Genomic DNA, 16,141 nt, shown 5'->3' with positions numbered 1-16,141 from the left:
ATTATTCTCAATGAAGGTGTATTTATACCTCCCACAACTTTTGTCTTCCTGGGGTCAATGCTCAAGCTACTCTCGTCCAAATTCCAGATTCTCTCAGGTTTGTCCTGAAGACCATATTCGTCCATTATTGATTTTAGTAAATCATAAAATTGGTATATTATAAAAGAATCAAGAGCCTTTTTTCGAGAGTATTCCACGTTTTGTGGAACTTTAATACTTAATCTATACCTCTGTTTAAACCCCAAAAACCAATCTTCGTCTGGAACTCCATCCTTAAAATTAGTTTCAATATGGTTAGTCTTTACAAAGTTTCCTACAATTTGTAATACTTCTTTTCTTGATAGGCCGTATCCCCATTTCTCCATCGTTTTTAGACCATTGGCTAATCTAACTTCGTCAGCAGTAGAAATTGACGTTGGACGTCCTTTAGTTGCTTTTACTGCTCCCCGTTTACCTTTTACACCCGAATGTAGAGTCACATAATATGGTATTTTATATCATTTTGCGGCCTTATAAATTGATGTTTAACCTGCTAAAACATCAAACATTGCAGCGTTGAGATCAGCTGCAGAATATTTTCCTTCATTTGAAGTTTTTCTTTTGTAGCAGCGAACCATGGTATCTATAACAAAAAATAAACCTTGTAAAACTTGCCCTACCACTGTTTAAATTTTAAATTCAAGAAGTTATATAAACGGGGTAAATGTAATATACTAATGACACATTTGCCCCAATGTGTAATAATACATTTACCCCAACAACAAAATTCCAAGGGGCAAATGTGTTATAACAAAAATTTGAGGTTAATGTTAAGTTTTTATTTAAATAACATACACCATAATGTTCTCCCAAACTAGAATAAACTGCTATGTCAATTAAAATTATAATAATAGTCTTACTTACCGAAAAAATAATATAATACTTCACGAACGGGGTAAATGTATAACAAATTCTGTGTTGAATTCGAACACACTCGTCGGCTATCCCTACTCAACTAAAATCTGTTTTTGGATTTACGTAGTTTCTAGTGGTGGCTCACTAGACTAACATATTTCAGGTTCCTTCTAATAGGTGGCATACTAGTAATTATTTAAATAGCCATTTTTAAATGCACTATTACAATTGCCCCATTATCACATATACCACACTTCACCTTATATTATGATATTTAAAAAATCACTTTATCTCAGTATATCTGCCTACAGAGTCTTTAATGGGCAGGCCATCTATTTAGGATGGAAGAAAACAGGCTTCCAACAAAATGTTGAATGCAAAAATGCAGAGGAAGAGACCTATTGGGATACCGATAATTGGTTACAGACCATTACAAATGGAGAGGTTTGCTGAGAGAGGCCATGGCTCGAATTGGGTTGTAGAGCCATTTTTCTAAGATTTGCTTTCTTCTTTTCCTCTCATGATTGTACTATATTTGTTTCGTTGCCCTAATGTAGCAGTTTCTCTATATATTACAACCATCCACTATTTAAAGCTCCTACCTTAAATCTCTATCATCTAGTTTAGAACCTTTAAGATTAACACAAATCACAAATATTAAAATAATAATTAAATAAGACTTTCAAAAGTGTATTTTTAACTACAACTTTATATTTTAGAGTCGTAATTCCTTTGTGCATAGGAAAACTGGTCACTTTCTTCGAGGCTTCTCCAGCAAGACTCTCAAAACCAGAAGCTTACTTTTACGCTGGCGGACTTGTGATTTGTATGTTTACAGATGCACTTCTGATTCATTCAGCATATATGGGACTCCAGCATATAGCCATGAAAATTAGAGTTGCTTGCAGTTCGTTGATGTACCGAAAAGTACTGAAATTTAGCCATGCTGCTCTAATAAATACAACTGTCGGACAGCTAGTGAACTTGTTATCAAATGATGTTAGTAAGTTTGACGAAGTTTTCGACATAGTTCATTTTGCATGGATAGGACCTATTCAAGTAGCTGTAGGAACTGGGCTACTGTATAGGGAAATCGGAATGGGGGCCTTATGTGGAGTTTCTTTTTTGGTGCTTTTCGTTCCTCTCCAAAGTAAGTGTAAATTATCTCATTTATTTAACAATACATTCTTGTAATGAAAACAATAACATTTTATTCCAGTTGTACATAAAACTTACAATAAATTGACGACGGTGGTAAAGTTTGAGATTAACAGAAAAATAACTTTAATTTACAATTCGTACTCACTTTGAACACTCAAGCCCTATAAATGTACTCCTCCTTGAACATAAACAAAAATTCTTCCTCCAATAATTATTGAAATGGTACGTTTTACTTTTTTTAGCTGCACTCACTGGGCATTTTAAATATTAATAACTTACACTACTTACCGTAACTTAATAAAATACTGACATAATGCTCCGTCGCCGCAGCTTATTATATATGAAACACATGATACAATGAACACAAGCTATGATACATAATGTTGCAAAATCGGTTCGCTTCGCGAATGACGTAGCCAAGAACGCTTCTTCACGCAACATTTGAATGTAGTTGTATAATAGGAAAGACTTTTAATTTCAAGTTTTTTTGTATAATTTGGCCAATTTAATTATAGTAATTATAAAGATGTGATAAAGTTGTGTTATTATAATATTTAGTCATAAATAATATTTTGAAGTTAATTAAATTTTATTTATTTTTGGTACAGTTATTTTGTTCACATAGATATCCTTTATAAAACAAGTTTTAATTATCTTTTATTACACATAGGTACAGGTTGATCAACTTCTACTCCAGAGATCGATATTTCAGATGTTTAAAAAATACAAAAAAGTGGTATCTACATAAAAATTAGTCGAGTACAGCTAAAAATTTTAAAATTATTTTCAAATATACAAGGTATTCCCACTTCTTAATTTGTTAATAATTACTTTGTAATGTAGGTACACAAAATTTGTTCGTATATACTGAACTAAACAAAAAATTAAAATAAATAATGATAAAGTCAACTTTATTTAGATCGAATGAGCTAGCTGGCCATCGACTATGAGTATATTGTACACAATATTGCACAATGTTTTAAATGACATATTTTCTAATTTTCACACATAAAATTATCTTGAATAAATTCAAGCAATTGACTCATCTTGATATAGAGATTTTAAAATTGTACTACAAGGTTTCAAAGCTCGGAAGAGAAGTTATTATTGCATGGATCAAAGGCCATTCTGGGATAAAGGGTAATATAATAGCAGAAGCTTTGGCAAAAGAAGCATTATCAAGCAGAGAAACCATAGATAAAAATATTCTACCGGATATTTTCTATTATATTCTACTAGATATATATTTATCTAGTAAACATCGGCTCAAATTAAAATGGAAAGCCAATTATACGGAATCCGAAAGACAGTCATCCTTTAAATATTGGCAACCCACACTTCTTAAAAAAACGTGGTTTTATTCAGAGTCCAACAGAAGTTTTATTAAAAATATCAATAGGCTAAGGTCAAATCATGCTCTAACACCTTCAAAAATGTACAAAATGAATCTAGCAGACACTCCAAACTGTAATTGTGGTAAATATGGAGATTTAACACATATCTTATTAGAATGTGTAACCCAACAAGGAAATATTACATGTTTTTATGAAAACTTACGAAAACTAAATGTCTGTTTCCCATTTCACATAAATGAATTAATTTTCTCTGGAAACGTAGAAATCTAATTATATTTATCAGTTAATGAGAAATTATAAATATAAACTTTAAACAATATAATGTACTAACCATAGAATTAAGATGAAACTTGTAAGCAATTTGTGAACACACCAATCATGTAATAAACCTTTTAATACGAAAAAATAAAAAAAATATTATAAAAGATGACCAAAACAAAATCCTTTTATACGTATTTCGGCCCAATAGGCCTCATCAGAACTCGCAAACGCTCTGAACGTGAAATAAATCTTTTCCGTCTTAGGAAGCAACTCTTCCAAGACGCAGCAGAGTAGTAAGCACTACGACCCTAGTAGGCGCATGGCTGATGTACTTTGTCACTCCATTTTCTTTCCCAGTTTGTTACGTTAAGTCTTCTGATATCTTCTTTAACTTCGTTGCTCCATCTTGACCTCGGTCTTCCTCTTCGCCTTTTGCCTGCCAATGCACTAGGTAGTACCATTCTGTGAATTCTAGATGGAATCATTCTCTGCACATGGCCCAACCATCTAAGTCTTTGAACCTTAGTTATCTCTAATATGTTGCCACAAGATTTTGAACTCCCAAACTAATAAAACTCCTGGTGTTTTTTTGTGGTGACCCATTTTTCAGAAGCATACATCACTATTGGCCTTATTACGGTCTACGGTATGTCCTTATCTGTTAACATCTTCTGTATCGTAGAAATACTCAAACTCTTTTTATGCATATCACAGGAGTCATGTTCTACAATACTATCTTCAGAAGATTCAATTAATGGAACTGGTTCTTTTGTTATATTCATTGTACCATGGGTTCGAGCGTTCTTGACTACGTCACACGCCTGGGTCAGCTGTCAATTGTCACGCGCAATATCATACCTTCTGTTCATTGTACTATGTATGAAACATATATTCGAGAAGAATGAATCGGTAACATTTGCCGAATGTCGAGCGGACGCATTGCCTCAGAAGTCAAGAATATTTCGTGTTGTTATAATAAATTTTTATTATACTTTTCATACATGCGACTTTTGATATATGCGACCACCCACATTTTTCTTATGATCACGCAATAATTTAATATAAAAACAAACGTAACTTGTTTAAAAAATATACTGTTCTAACAAATATATTGGTTAGCATATTGTTATAAATTGTTGTGTACAAACACAACAGGCATATAACCACTATAAATGAATCAGAAATGAAACGAATAGTTTAGTTAGACAACTAAAAAGGGAACACTGGTAGAGCTTCCCAAAACAAATGGAACACGACTTCTACGGAACACAGAAAGAAATATGGAGAATGCGAAGGACAAAGAAAAGAGATAAATAAACTAATAAAAACGAAACACATTCAGAAGTAAACATGGGTAGACTACTTTCGAATCCTATTTGCTAAAGGTGACGATAATGAACCACCAATACAAGAGGTGACGACAAAAGAAGAAATAAATATTGAGGAGGAAGAGGTAAAGAAAGCATTAACTAAATTAAAGAATAGAAAACCACCAGTAGAGGACAGAATACCGAACGACTTCCTTAAGTACGGAGGATCAGATCTGACCAAACAGCTATTAAAACTAATCCAAAAAATAATAGAACAAAACAGAATTCCTCAAGAATGGAGATCAAGCATCCTAATGCCTATCTCTATCTACCATCTACTATCTAAAAATATCTGCCAAAACAACACAATTAAAGTAAAAGTAAAAGAAGAACTAAGCGGCCCTATTGAAGCTGGAAATGAAATTATAAAAGCTGAAGCTGAAGAATTATGAAGCTGAAATAATAAAAAAGTAGAAACTAAAAAAGAATACCAAATGGGAGAAAAACAGTCATCAGACCAATAATGATATACGCTGCAGAAACACGACCTGACACAGAGGGGACAAAAAGGATGTTAGAAATAGCGCAAAGATGAAAACACACAAAATTAATGGTAATACACAATGGGGCAGAGCAGAACTACAGATATACGACGTAAATGCAAGGTGGAGAACATCAAGGACAGGGTAAGGAATAGAAGAGTAGAACGGAACGATCATATAAGCCGAATGACAAAAAATCGATTAGTAAAGACGGCAAGAAACGGTTCCCCAATAGGAAGACGATCAGTAGGAAAACCACGAAACGATTGAACGACAACTTACTAGAGGCACATTGAAAAACAGACACAGCCATGTCTACATAAAAAGAAGAAGAAGAATTAAAATAAGAAAAAGAAAAACAAATATATTTTGAATTTAAAAAAATTGAATTGAATTTAGAAAAACTTCTTTCGACATCAACTGATGTAACTGGGGCATTTTTCAAATTTACTATAATAGATGGTTCTAAATTAAGTGGTTCGGAAAATGTCCCAGTTAGTACTTGAACCACTTCAGAAAGAACCTGGTAACCACTATTTTTTTCCATGGTTACTTTAAATTTTTGAAAAATTTTCTTTCCAATAGTACCTTTAACGTTTTGACACAATGACTTAAATTCTTTTATTAAAACTGTACTCTCTAACAATGATAATTTGGAGGATTCTAATTGAGTTATAGTTTTTTGGACAAAACTATAATTTGATTTTATGAATGACAGTTGCTGTTGGAGGATGTTATTTTGGAAGGCTTGCTTAGCTTCCAATAAAGATTGGCAACTATCATCCGTTAAAAGGTTAATTATTTTTTTTTAAATCAACAAAATGATCAGCATAGAAATTAGCTGCTTCCAACCATGTTCCCCAACGTGTTAAAATGGGTTGCGGTGGCAGTGGAACAGCAGGAAGCATATCTCAATAACATAACATAACGTAACATTGTATTCTTACAAGTGATTTCATAAATACCTTTTTGACGCTCGCTATTAAACTGTTAACTAGTGGAATTTTTTTTCTTACTTCCTCCGCAACTCTGTTTATTCCATGCGCTAAACAAGTGACATGTATTAAGTTTGGATAAAATATTTTTAAATTTTGTCCTGCTTTCACCATATATGGTGCGGCACCAGATAAAATAAGCAATAATTTATCATTAGGCACAGCAGCAGGAAGAAAAAAGTTTGCTAATGCTTCTTGTAGAAACCGTGATATTGTTAGAGCGTTGCTTTGCGTTTTTTTCCACTTGCTTTCAGGAAATTAAATACGATTTTGGAAAGGTTTCATCGCTCAGTACACCAATCAATAAGTGCACAATGTATCTTCCTGACGAGTCAGTGGTCTCGTCCACACATATTATGTAAAAGTAATTATTACCTATTTCGGCTTTTATGTTGTGGATAACTAAGGAGTATAACAAATTGACATTATTTCTGTTTAGAGTTCGTTCACTGGGAATGTTTTGTTTGCAATATTTTTTTAAAAAAGAACTAAAGTTTTCATTAGATAATTTTGAAAACGGTATATTGGAAGGTTTCTTGTTCGGTTTGTTTTTTGGAACTTGATTGAAAGCACTTGGACACTGAAGGTTGATATTTTTCACCGGATGTGGTTTTTACTTTTTTAGCTAAATGTTTTGTTGTTCTGACATGCTGATCTATTTGAATTTTTTTTTCAGATGAAATCTGAAAAAGAATATAAATATTCTATAGTTTTACCCATTTTTAAAATCTAAGATTGTAAAAATAAACTAAAAATGAACCGTTTTTGCATAACAATTAAAATATTTAAATTAAATCAAATAAAAATCGGTGTAGTAATCTTGAAAATGTCAAGAAATGACTGTGCAAGAAGGAAGAACCCCCAAATATTTACAAGATACTGTTGGTCTTTTGTTTACATTTAAAGAAAAAATACTGCGAACAAAAATTAAAAGCACTTAATTAATTAAGTCGAATATATGACATGTTTTGTTTTTAGCAAAATTAAAGCAAACTATGTTATTGTTAGAAACAAAAAGGTTAGCGACCTTTCAGTAGACTAGTGAATGATTTGAATTTTAAATAGGTATCCTATTTTTTATCACAAAGAGTTTAAAAAATACTTAAAAAAAGAAAAAATACATTGATTTACTGCGAACTAGCCTTGTGTCAGTACTTTTCTTAAACATAATCTCCAATTTTAAAATCTTTGTTTGTCGTGTAAATTTTTAAAATAAAATAAAAGTAATACTAATGTACTTACGGTTTTGCCACAACATGAGCAACAAACTTTATCCATATCCATAGATAGCTCTTTGTAAGGTTTTATCCAAGTTGAAACATTGCTTATTTTCGGCATTTTCAAAGCACAATAATTATTCACAATTAGAAATACACGTTGTTTATGCCTCCAATTTTACAACGAAAGTGAAACCAAGTGAAACTGACCGTCAAAATAAAAATTTTTACCTAGAGACATAAACTGGCAAACACACCCCCTTTATTCCAGGACAAAATTATAAGCCACTGTCTTTTATTAGTTACTATACGAAGAATTTGAATACCAAGTGATTATAAAACAAAATTAAATATTGGCATTTTCATGCTATCTGTGTCTGTCTTTCATGCTTCAAATTATATGCACTTTATGCTCACTTTTATAAAAATATGCAAAATTTGACATTTTTATGCATTATATGGAAAACTGCAATTTGCATATTTGCCTAAGTCTATTTATGAGTTATTTTACATATTTATATTTTTAGTTTGGCTGGCCCACAAAATTTCCGTTCTTCGTTTAAGAACAGCTTTGAGAACCGATGAAAGGGTTCGATTAATGCATGAACTTATTTCTGGAATCCGAGTTATTAAGATGTACTGCTGGGAAAAACCTTTCTCTAAGCTAATCAAATTGGCCAGAAGGTAATTGTTTTATATGTAAGTTACTGATTCATTATATGCGATATTTTTATTTTGATATAGTAAGTAATATTAGCGTTACATAAAATTATTAAAAAGATGCTTACAATATTTTAATAGTAGGTGTACAAGGTTATAACTTTCTTACGTCATTATCACTAAACTTGTATATATACATACAAATTATATGTATCGGGTGGTCCAATAAGCCGATCTCTCGGCTATATATCAAAAACTATTCATGTTATAACTTTAGGAGAAAAAATTCCTTAGTAAAAGTGGCCAAGAAAAATCGCTGGAAATAACTTTCAAGTTTCTGGGTTAACCGCTAGGGGGCGTAACCTGTGAAGAAAACTTTAAAAACCAGTTTTTTGAGAAATATACCCAATTATACCAAGTGTTAAATAAGTAAACTAGAAAGAGGCCTAAATTCTGCACAAAGTTGTTCAAGTACTTTTTTATTTTTTCAAATAAAGGGTGGGGGAGAGTGGGAAAGTATTTGTGGATAAATACCTATAACTTTGGTTTGGATCAACCGATTTTAAGAAAATAGTGTCATTAGAAAGAGTGTGGATGATTTAATTTATATCTACTATAAAACAATTGTATTTAGTTTTAATTGTCATAGGTAGAGAGTACTTTCGAATAGAAACAATTAAAATTTGTTTTTCTTCAAAATGTTTAATGGAAACAACTATTTGTTGTAAATTATAATGGAATTGGATTAAATTCGTTACAAAATGGCGCAAACCGCATGTTGATAGCTTTTGTCGAACTCAAGATATGAATAAAAACGCATAAACATAAGTAAGTATAGTATTTACTCACCCTTTATTATAACTTAAAATTAAATATGTGAAAGATCATACAAATATCTCGATCATTAAAACTTAATGTCCAATTAAATGTTCAAATTGTTTTCCATCGTTGTCCACACAAAGATGTAATCTTTCGCGCGTAGACATAACACCTGCTTTAATCTCAGCTGTTGATATACTATTTATTGCGTTTATAATGCGCTGTTTCATGTCGTCTCGCGTGGTTGGTCGAGTTTGGTACACCAACTAGCTGGCCATGAAAATATACTTCCCCTTCCAATCCAATTTGGATAACTTGCATACAAATAATCTCGAACTCATCTGGAAAAGTGCGCAGGACACCCGTCATGTTGTAATTTCATATCTCTTCTTGTTTGTAAGGAAATATCTTCCAATAAAACAGGTAACTGACTTTCCAGAAAATCCAAATATGTTTCGCCATTTAAAGTTCTATCAAAGAAATATGGACCTACGATCTTTCCATCAACTATACCACACCAAACATTAAGACTCCATCTACCTTGAACCTGCACCTCATGTATCCAGTGTGGATTTTCTTCAGCCTAATAATCCATATTATGCAGATTAACACCACCCGCACTATTAAACGTAGCCTCGTCTGTCCACAAAATATTTGACATGATATGCGGTTGTTCTTCTAGCAGACCTAACATCCAATTGCAGTAATCCAGCCTTGCATCAAAATCTCTCTCATGTAAAGCTTGGTGGAGCACTACATGCAAAGGATGCAGTCTAAAAAACAGAACAACAAATATTGGTGAAAAAGAAACCACTATATTTACTAAAACTCAAAAAATCTTAAATAATTCACAATTGTTTCATAAGATAAATCGTGCATAAGTATTTCTAAGAAACGGATAAAAGGATAAAAGCGCCGTGTTGCCGTTTATATTGGTATAATAAAATAACAGTTGAATCTAAAGTTTAAAAGGAATTCTAAATTTCTGGCCTAAACGTTCACTTTATAATATGAAAAACCAACCTGTGATGTTTTAAAATCCTTATAACAGTAGTTTTGGGTATGTTTAATTCTATAGAGATTTGCCGACTACTTATATGTGGATTCTGTTGAATTAAAGCAAGAACATTGGTTGCATTATCTTCGGCCATACCTCTACTACGTCGTTTAAAACAAGGACGATGAAAACTACCAGTTTCTCTTAATCTTCTTGCCTTTCTTTCAAATACTTCTTTGCCATAATGTCTCCTGTCAGGATATCTTACACAATATATACGTGAGGCAATAGCGGCATTTTGGTGACATTCGAAATAAACTCCAATCATATCATACAATTCTGCATTTGATATACTCATCACGAATTATTAGTACTGATAACTAATTACTAATATTACCAATATTAATATCTATTGAAAAAAGTGCAATCTTTAATTCGAATTATAATATAACACTTCTTAACAATGTTTTGACTGCTGTCAATAAATAAACAATATGAACTCCCAGTCAAATTCATTGTGGTAGCCTACCTAGTTTCGAAAAAACTATTTTTAATCATATGAAATAACAATGAACAAAATAGGTATCAACATTAAGATTCTTCTGCTTTAAAAAAATTTGAAAGTACCTACTGACTTATTTTTTAATTTAATTTATAATACAGGGTGAGTCAATACTATACTTACTTATATTTATGCGTTTTTATTCATATCTCGAGTTCGACAAAAGCTATTAACATGCGGTTTGCGCCATTTTGTTACGAATTTAATCCAGTTCCATTATAATTTACAATAAATAGGTGTTTCCTTGAAGAAAAACAAATTTTAATTTTTTCTATTCGAAAGTACCCTCTACCTGTGACAATTAACACTAAATGCAATTATTTTATAGTAGATGTAAATTAAATCATCCACATTCTTTCTAATGACTGTAATTTTGTTAAAATCGGTTGATTCAAACCAAAGTTATAGGTATTTATCCACAAATACTTTCCCACTCTCCCCCACCCTTTATTTGAAAAAATAAAAAAAGTACTTGAACAACTTTGTGCAGAATTTAGGCCTCTTTCTAGTTTACTTATTTAACACTTGGTATAATTGGGTATATTTCTCAAAAAACTGGTTTTTAAAGTTTTCTTCACAGGTTATGCCCCCTAGCGGTTAACCCAGAAACTTGAAAGTTATTTCCAGCGATTTTTCTTGGCCACTTTTACTAAGGAATTTTTTGTCCTAAAGTTATACCATGAATAGTTTCTAATATATAGCCGAGAGATCGGCTTATTGGACCACCCGATACATACATAGGTAATACATACAGTGTAGGTAAAACTTTATGGTCGGTATGGTAAAATTTAACAGGATATCTAACGCAGATATAAAATATTTTCAGCGAACAGACAAAGATAACAATCATATTTCCCCTTGGTCTTCCCTCCATATTTCTTATTGCTGCCCATTGCCCAGTAGTAAGACTATTAGTTCCGATTAGTTTCGATTAGTTCCGATTAGTTTCGATTAGTTCCGATTAGTTCCGATCTGAGATCTCTGGTTCCGATCCTAAGAAACTAGAGGTGGGTCGTTGACATTTTTATCGGAACCGTTTTTCGTAAACTGTAACTAGTTGATTGTTTATCAGTAGTTTCGAATAAACTAGTACACAAAAAACATATTGGCTATTATATTGAAAGAAACTAACGAAGGATATATTTATTATAACTTAAAAAATAAATTAAACAATACAAATAGTACTTACATTTACATGACACATTATTAAATCGCGAATCGTCTAAATTGACATTTAAAAACATACGTTTTTCCACTTTTCTTGTTGTTTCTTCTTTTGTTTAAAATTAAACCAGATTTTGAACATGTGTTCACAATGAACAGATTTTGTTACAATACTACAATATTTTATGAATATAGTGGTTAAGCTAGGATATACATGGCGATGGTTTTTCCACCACTGTAATGGACAGTTCCAATCACCGTTCGAAATTTTTTGTGGGTAATATCATCAGACAAATACATGTCGACTTCTTTTATATCTCTAGATACAGGTGTATGTTTAGATGAGTCATGTCTAATAAATTCATCAAAAATACACCATGGACTTAAGTCATCTTTATCAGTTTCTTTTTCTTGTACTGGTCGATTTTCACTAGTACAATCTTCTTTTTCTTTTTTTATAGAAGTAACCAGCTTCTTAACTCTTTCTTTTGTTTTTTATAACTAGGTATTCTGATTAATGAATGAGTTTCGATTTACGATTGATCTGCATTTTCGATTTCAAATCTTTATTGATAGTTCGTCAAAGGATTTATTTATTGTAAATATTCAATTATGAATTATTTTTCTTAGTCAAAATTATTTACCTAGTATAAGAATAATATTTTATTTTCAAAAAATGCGCATTTGTAGAAGATGCAGCTTTTATGGTCCACTTTCTGAATATTGCAATGATTGAAACTTCTCCTGACGCATTTCTGTCCGTTTCGACTACTTCTACTACAAGTACTGACATACTGCCACCGCGACCCAAGCGTCAAAAGGTGATGGATACTTCCATTAATAAAAATATTAGTATAGAACAAAAGAAACAAATAGATATGGATTTAATAAACCTATGCAAGGACTCGTTTCATTCGTTTTCCATAGTTGAAGAACGAGCTTTTAAAAAGTTTGCAGGGTGGATTCCTGGATATAAACCACCAACAAGAAAAACTTGTTCATTACGTCAGGCTTATTACTTCAGGAATGTTATACCAAAACTAAGCAAATTATTAGATCACAAGTTGTTAAAGAAGTAGAAAATATCTGTATTACTATTGATCTTTGGACATATGGAGTAACTGAGTTACATCGCATTAACAGGACAATATTTAACCGAAAATTTAGAATTTAAAACGATTTTATTAGGCTGCTGCCATTTTTCTGGAAACCATAATTCAGAAAAGATCGCTTTTGAAATTAGTGAAATTATTTCACTAATTTCAAATTTCAGTTTCTAAAAAAACACATTTCAAAAAAAGTACCTTATCTTTTGAAAGGCTTTTAAAGTATCAATTACAACATAACAAAGTTCCCAAACGGCCAATCCAAGACGTGGAAACTAGGTAGAACTTCACCTATTAAATGTTAAAAAGAATGACCGAGTTAGAAGAGGCAATCCGTTCCACTTTTGTATTAGTTAATACAGACTTAGACTTGGACCAAATCTAAATAATGAAGACTGGATTATTTGTTTTCAATTTTCCCAAATTTTACGGCCTTAAGAAATAACAAGTACAATGAGTGGTCAAAAATACTTGAAGGGTAGTTCAGTGATTGTTATGGTACGCTGCCTTCAAGAATCTTGCAATAAAATTTTAGCAAACGGTAACCTTACATCCATAGTATCCGACGTAGTACAATTACTAATATTAGGTTTAGCAAAAAGTATTGTAAATGTGAACACATGTTCAAAATCTGGTTTTAATTTTAAATAAAAGAAGAACACGGATAACAAGAAGTAAAGTAGAAAAACTTACGTTTTTAAATGTCAATTTTGACGATTCGCGATTTAATAATAACGTGTAATGTAAATGTAAGTACGATTTACTATTTGTATTGTTTAGTTTATTTTTCAAGTTATAATAAATATATCCTTGATTAGTTTCTTTCACTTCGATAAATATACACATAAACGATAATAGCCATTATGTTTGTTTATGTAGGTACTCTCTTACTTGAAACTACTGTTAAACAATCATAGTTATTGTTTTCGAAAATCGGTTTAGTTGCGTTAAGAGCGTAGGCGCAAAATTTCATGCCAATGCTTTTTAAATGTATTCATTTTTTTCGAATCCTGAGAAAACTAACAAATATTTTTGAAAAATTTAAACGCAGAATGAAAGGTGACATTATTGCCGAGGGCCGAAATAAACAAAAAGTTTTTTTGAATAAGATACTTAAAATTCAAAATCACACTAAATTTTCTCTTTTTTCGCCCCTGTAACTTATTAAAATAAACATTATAGAAGTTTTCAGAGACTTTCGGCCCTCGGTAATAATGTATTCTTTCATTCTGCGTTTAAACTTTTCAAAAATATTTATTAGTTTTCTCAGGATTCGAAAAAAAAAGAATGCCCACCTCTACTCATTCGTTACCTGTGTTCTACTTTGATTCGGTTCTTTGACTACGCGACATGAGACGTTGCCAAATAATTTCGTATGAAGATTTTTTATTGTGGTTTGATATTTAAATTTATTATTTTTATTGCGAATAAGGCACAACGTGACTTTAAAATAAGCTTATTTTGATGTCTAGATTTCCAATTCGGAAATCGTACTTAAAATACGAAACATTAATAAATTTTATTTACATAAAACGATTTCCGAAGTGGAAATCAAAATGTTAAATTAAACTTATTGAAAAGAAAAATTATGGCAAATTTAAAATTAAAAACAGTAAGCTGCCATTTAAATCAATTCGCCCATTCGCCCAAATTTGATTATCTTAGAATGTTGTTAAAATGCTTAAAAGACAACAGGTCAAATAAAACCAATAAGTTTGGCAATGTTGAACTTCTCCTCTTTTCTTAGTTCCACTAATGCTATTTCGACGATATAATGGGCTGACCTAATATACCTCTCTCTTTTTAAATAGGTGTTTCTCACTCCATCTCACGTAAGATACATACCGACCATAAAGTTTTACCTACACTGTATACTAATTACATGCTTTGGTGAAACATTTGACCGTTTTTAACTTTTAACTAATATGTAATTAATTTTATGTGGGAAAAATCCAACTTCTCTTTCAATTTCTCATGTGTTTTCCTATTTATCGCTATAAAATATTCCTCTATTATTTTTCATCTCTTTTCTATTAAATCTGCATATTTTTTTATTTTTCTACGCATTCATTTCATCATACCTTCAACTTCTTCTTGTCTTCTCTGATTTGCCTGATGTAAACAGTTTATTATCCTAATAAATTAATAAACCGCCTAAGGTCGGTCTAATGTAGAGGTAATCAGAACGAGTACGCTGTCCTTAGTATATTCTACTATAGAATATTGCAGCCCTGTCTGCCTAAACAGACATCACACAAAAGTCATAGATACCCAGTTAAACCAAACAATGAGGCACATAACAGGATCTACAAAGTTCGCACCAACCCAATCGCTCCCAATTTTTAGCAACATCGCTCCACCTATTACAAAACGACTAGCCACACACAAAATTCTAATTCAAAACTATCAACAAAACCCAGCACTGCCGATAAATACAGACATCACTGGACTAGATCAAAGACAGTTAAGACTATGATCTAGACATCCGCTGACTAGAACTGCTATAAATTTGTCTAATTTCACTACTGACGAACACTGGGTGGGCGAATGGAGTCCAAACCTTAGAAATTCTAACCTTATAGAGAGCCCCACAATTAAACCAGATAGCTTTTATTTGCCTCGTCATGAACGGTGTAATAGAATACGACATGATCATGGAGTTTGTAACAAATTACTGAATCAATGGGGTATTAGTGCTAGGTAGGCATGTGACAAATACAGCGCTGATAAACGAACAATTAACCACATCGTCTTATAATGCCCATCTACTAAATTCGCATCAAAACCACCAACTCACTTTTACGGCAAGATATTCGCTTTAAAGGAGTAATCTTCCACTTTAGTTTAATAACTTTAATTTCATATATGATCTATGTTTGTATTTTATTATGGTCCAAACGGTTCTGGCTTCGTCTAAGGAGAAAATTCACCCATCTCAAATTTCTTCTTCTTCAGGTGCCTTCCCCATTACTGAAGGTTGGCCATAACTACAGCAAATTGCTCTCTATCTTGAGCTGTTCTTATTATCGAATGTATGTCCATGCCTGTCCAGTCTCTAACATTCTTCAACCAGGAGCATTTTCTTCTTCCTGGACCTC

The 16,141-nt window shown here is 31.9% G+C and overlaps 1 protein-coding gene across 2 annotated transcripts in view; it reads left to right on the top strand.

The window, feature by feature from the left end:
- The window catches only part of LOC140449846 (ATP-binding cassette sub-family C member 4-like), a 94,572-nt gene that overhangs the window by 14,224 nt on the left and 64,207 nt on the right, over nt 1-16,141 (top strand). For both annotated transcript variants that reach the window (XM_072543214.1, XM_072543213.1), the window contains exons 3-4: nt 1,614-2,044; nt 8,263-8,419. In XM_072543214.1, coding sequence (XP_072399315.1) covers nt 1,614-2,044; nt 8,263-8,419 — 588 coding nt within the window. The remainder of the gene's footprint in view (nt 1-1,613; nt 2,045-8,262; nt 8,420-16,141) is intronic.

The sequence above is a fragment of the Diabrotica undecimpunctata genome, chromosome 9, assembly GCF_040954645.1.
Source record: "Diabrotica undecimpunctata isolate CICGRU chromosome 9, icDiaUnde3, whole genome shotgun sequence".
Lineage (NCBI taxonomy): Eukaryota > Metazoa > Arthropoda > Insecta > Coleoptera > Chrysomelidae > Diabrotica > Diabrotica undecimpunctata.
This window is presented reverse-complemented; position numbering and strand designations above follow the sequence as displayed.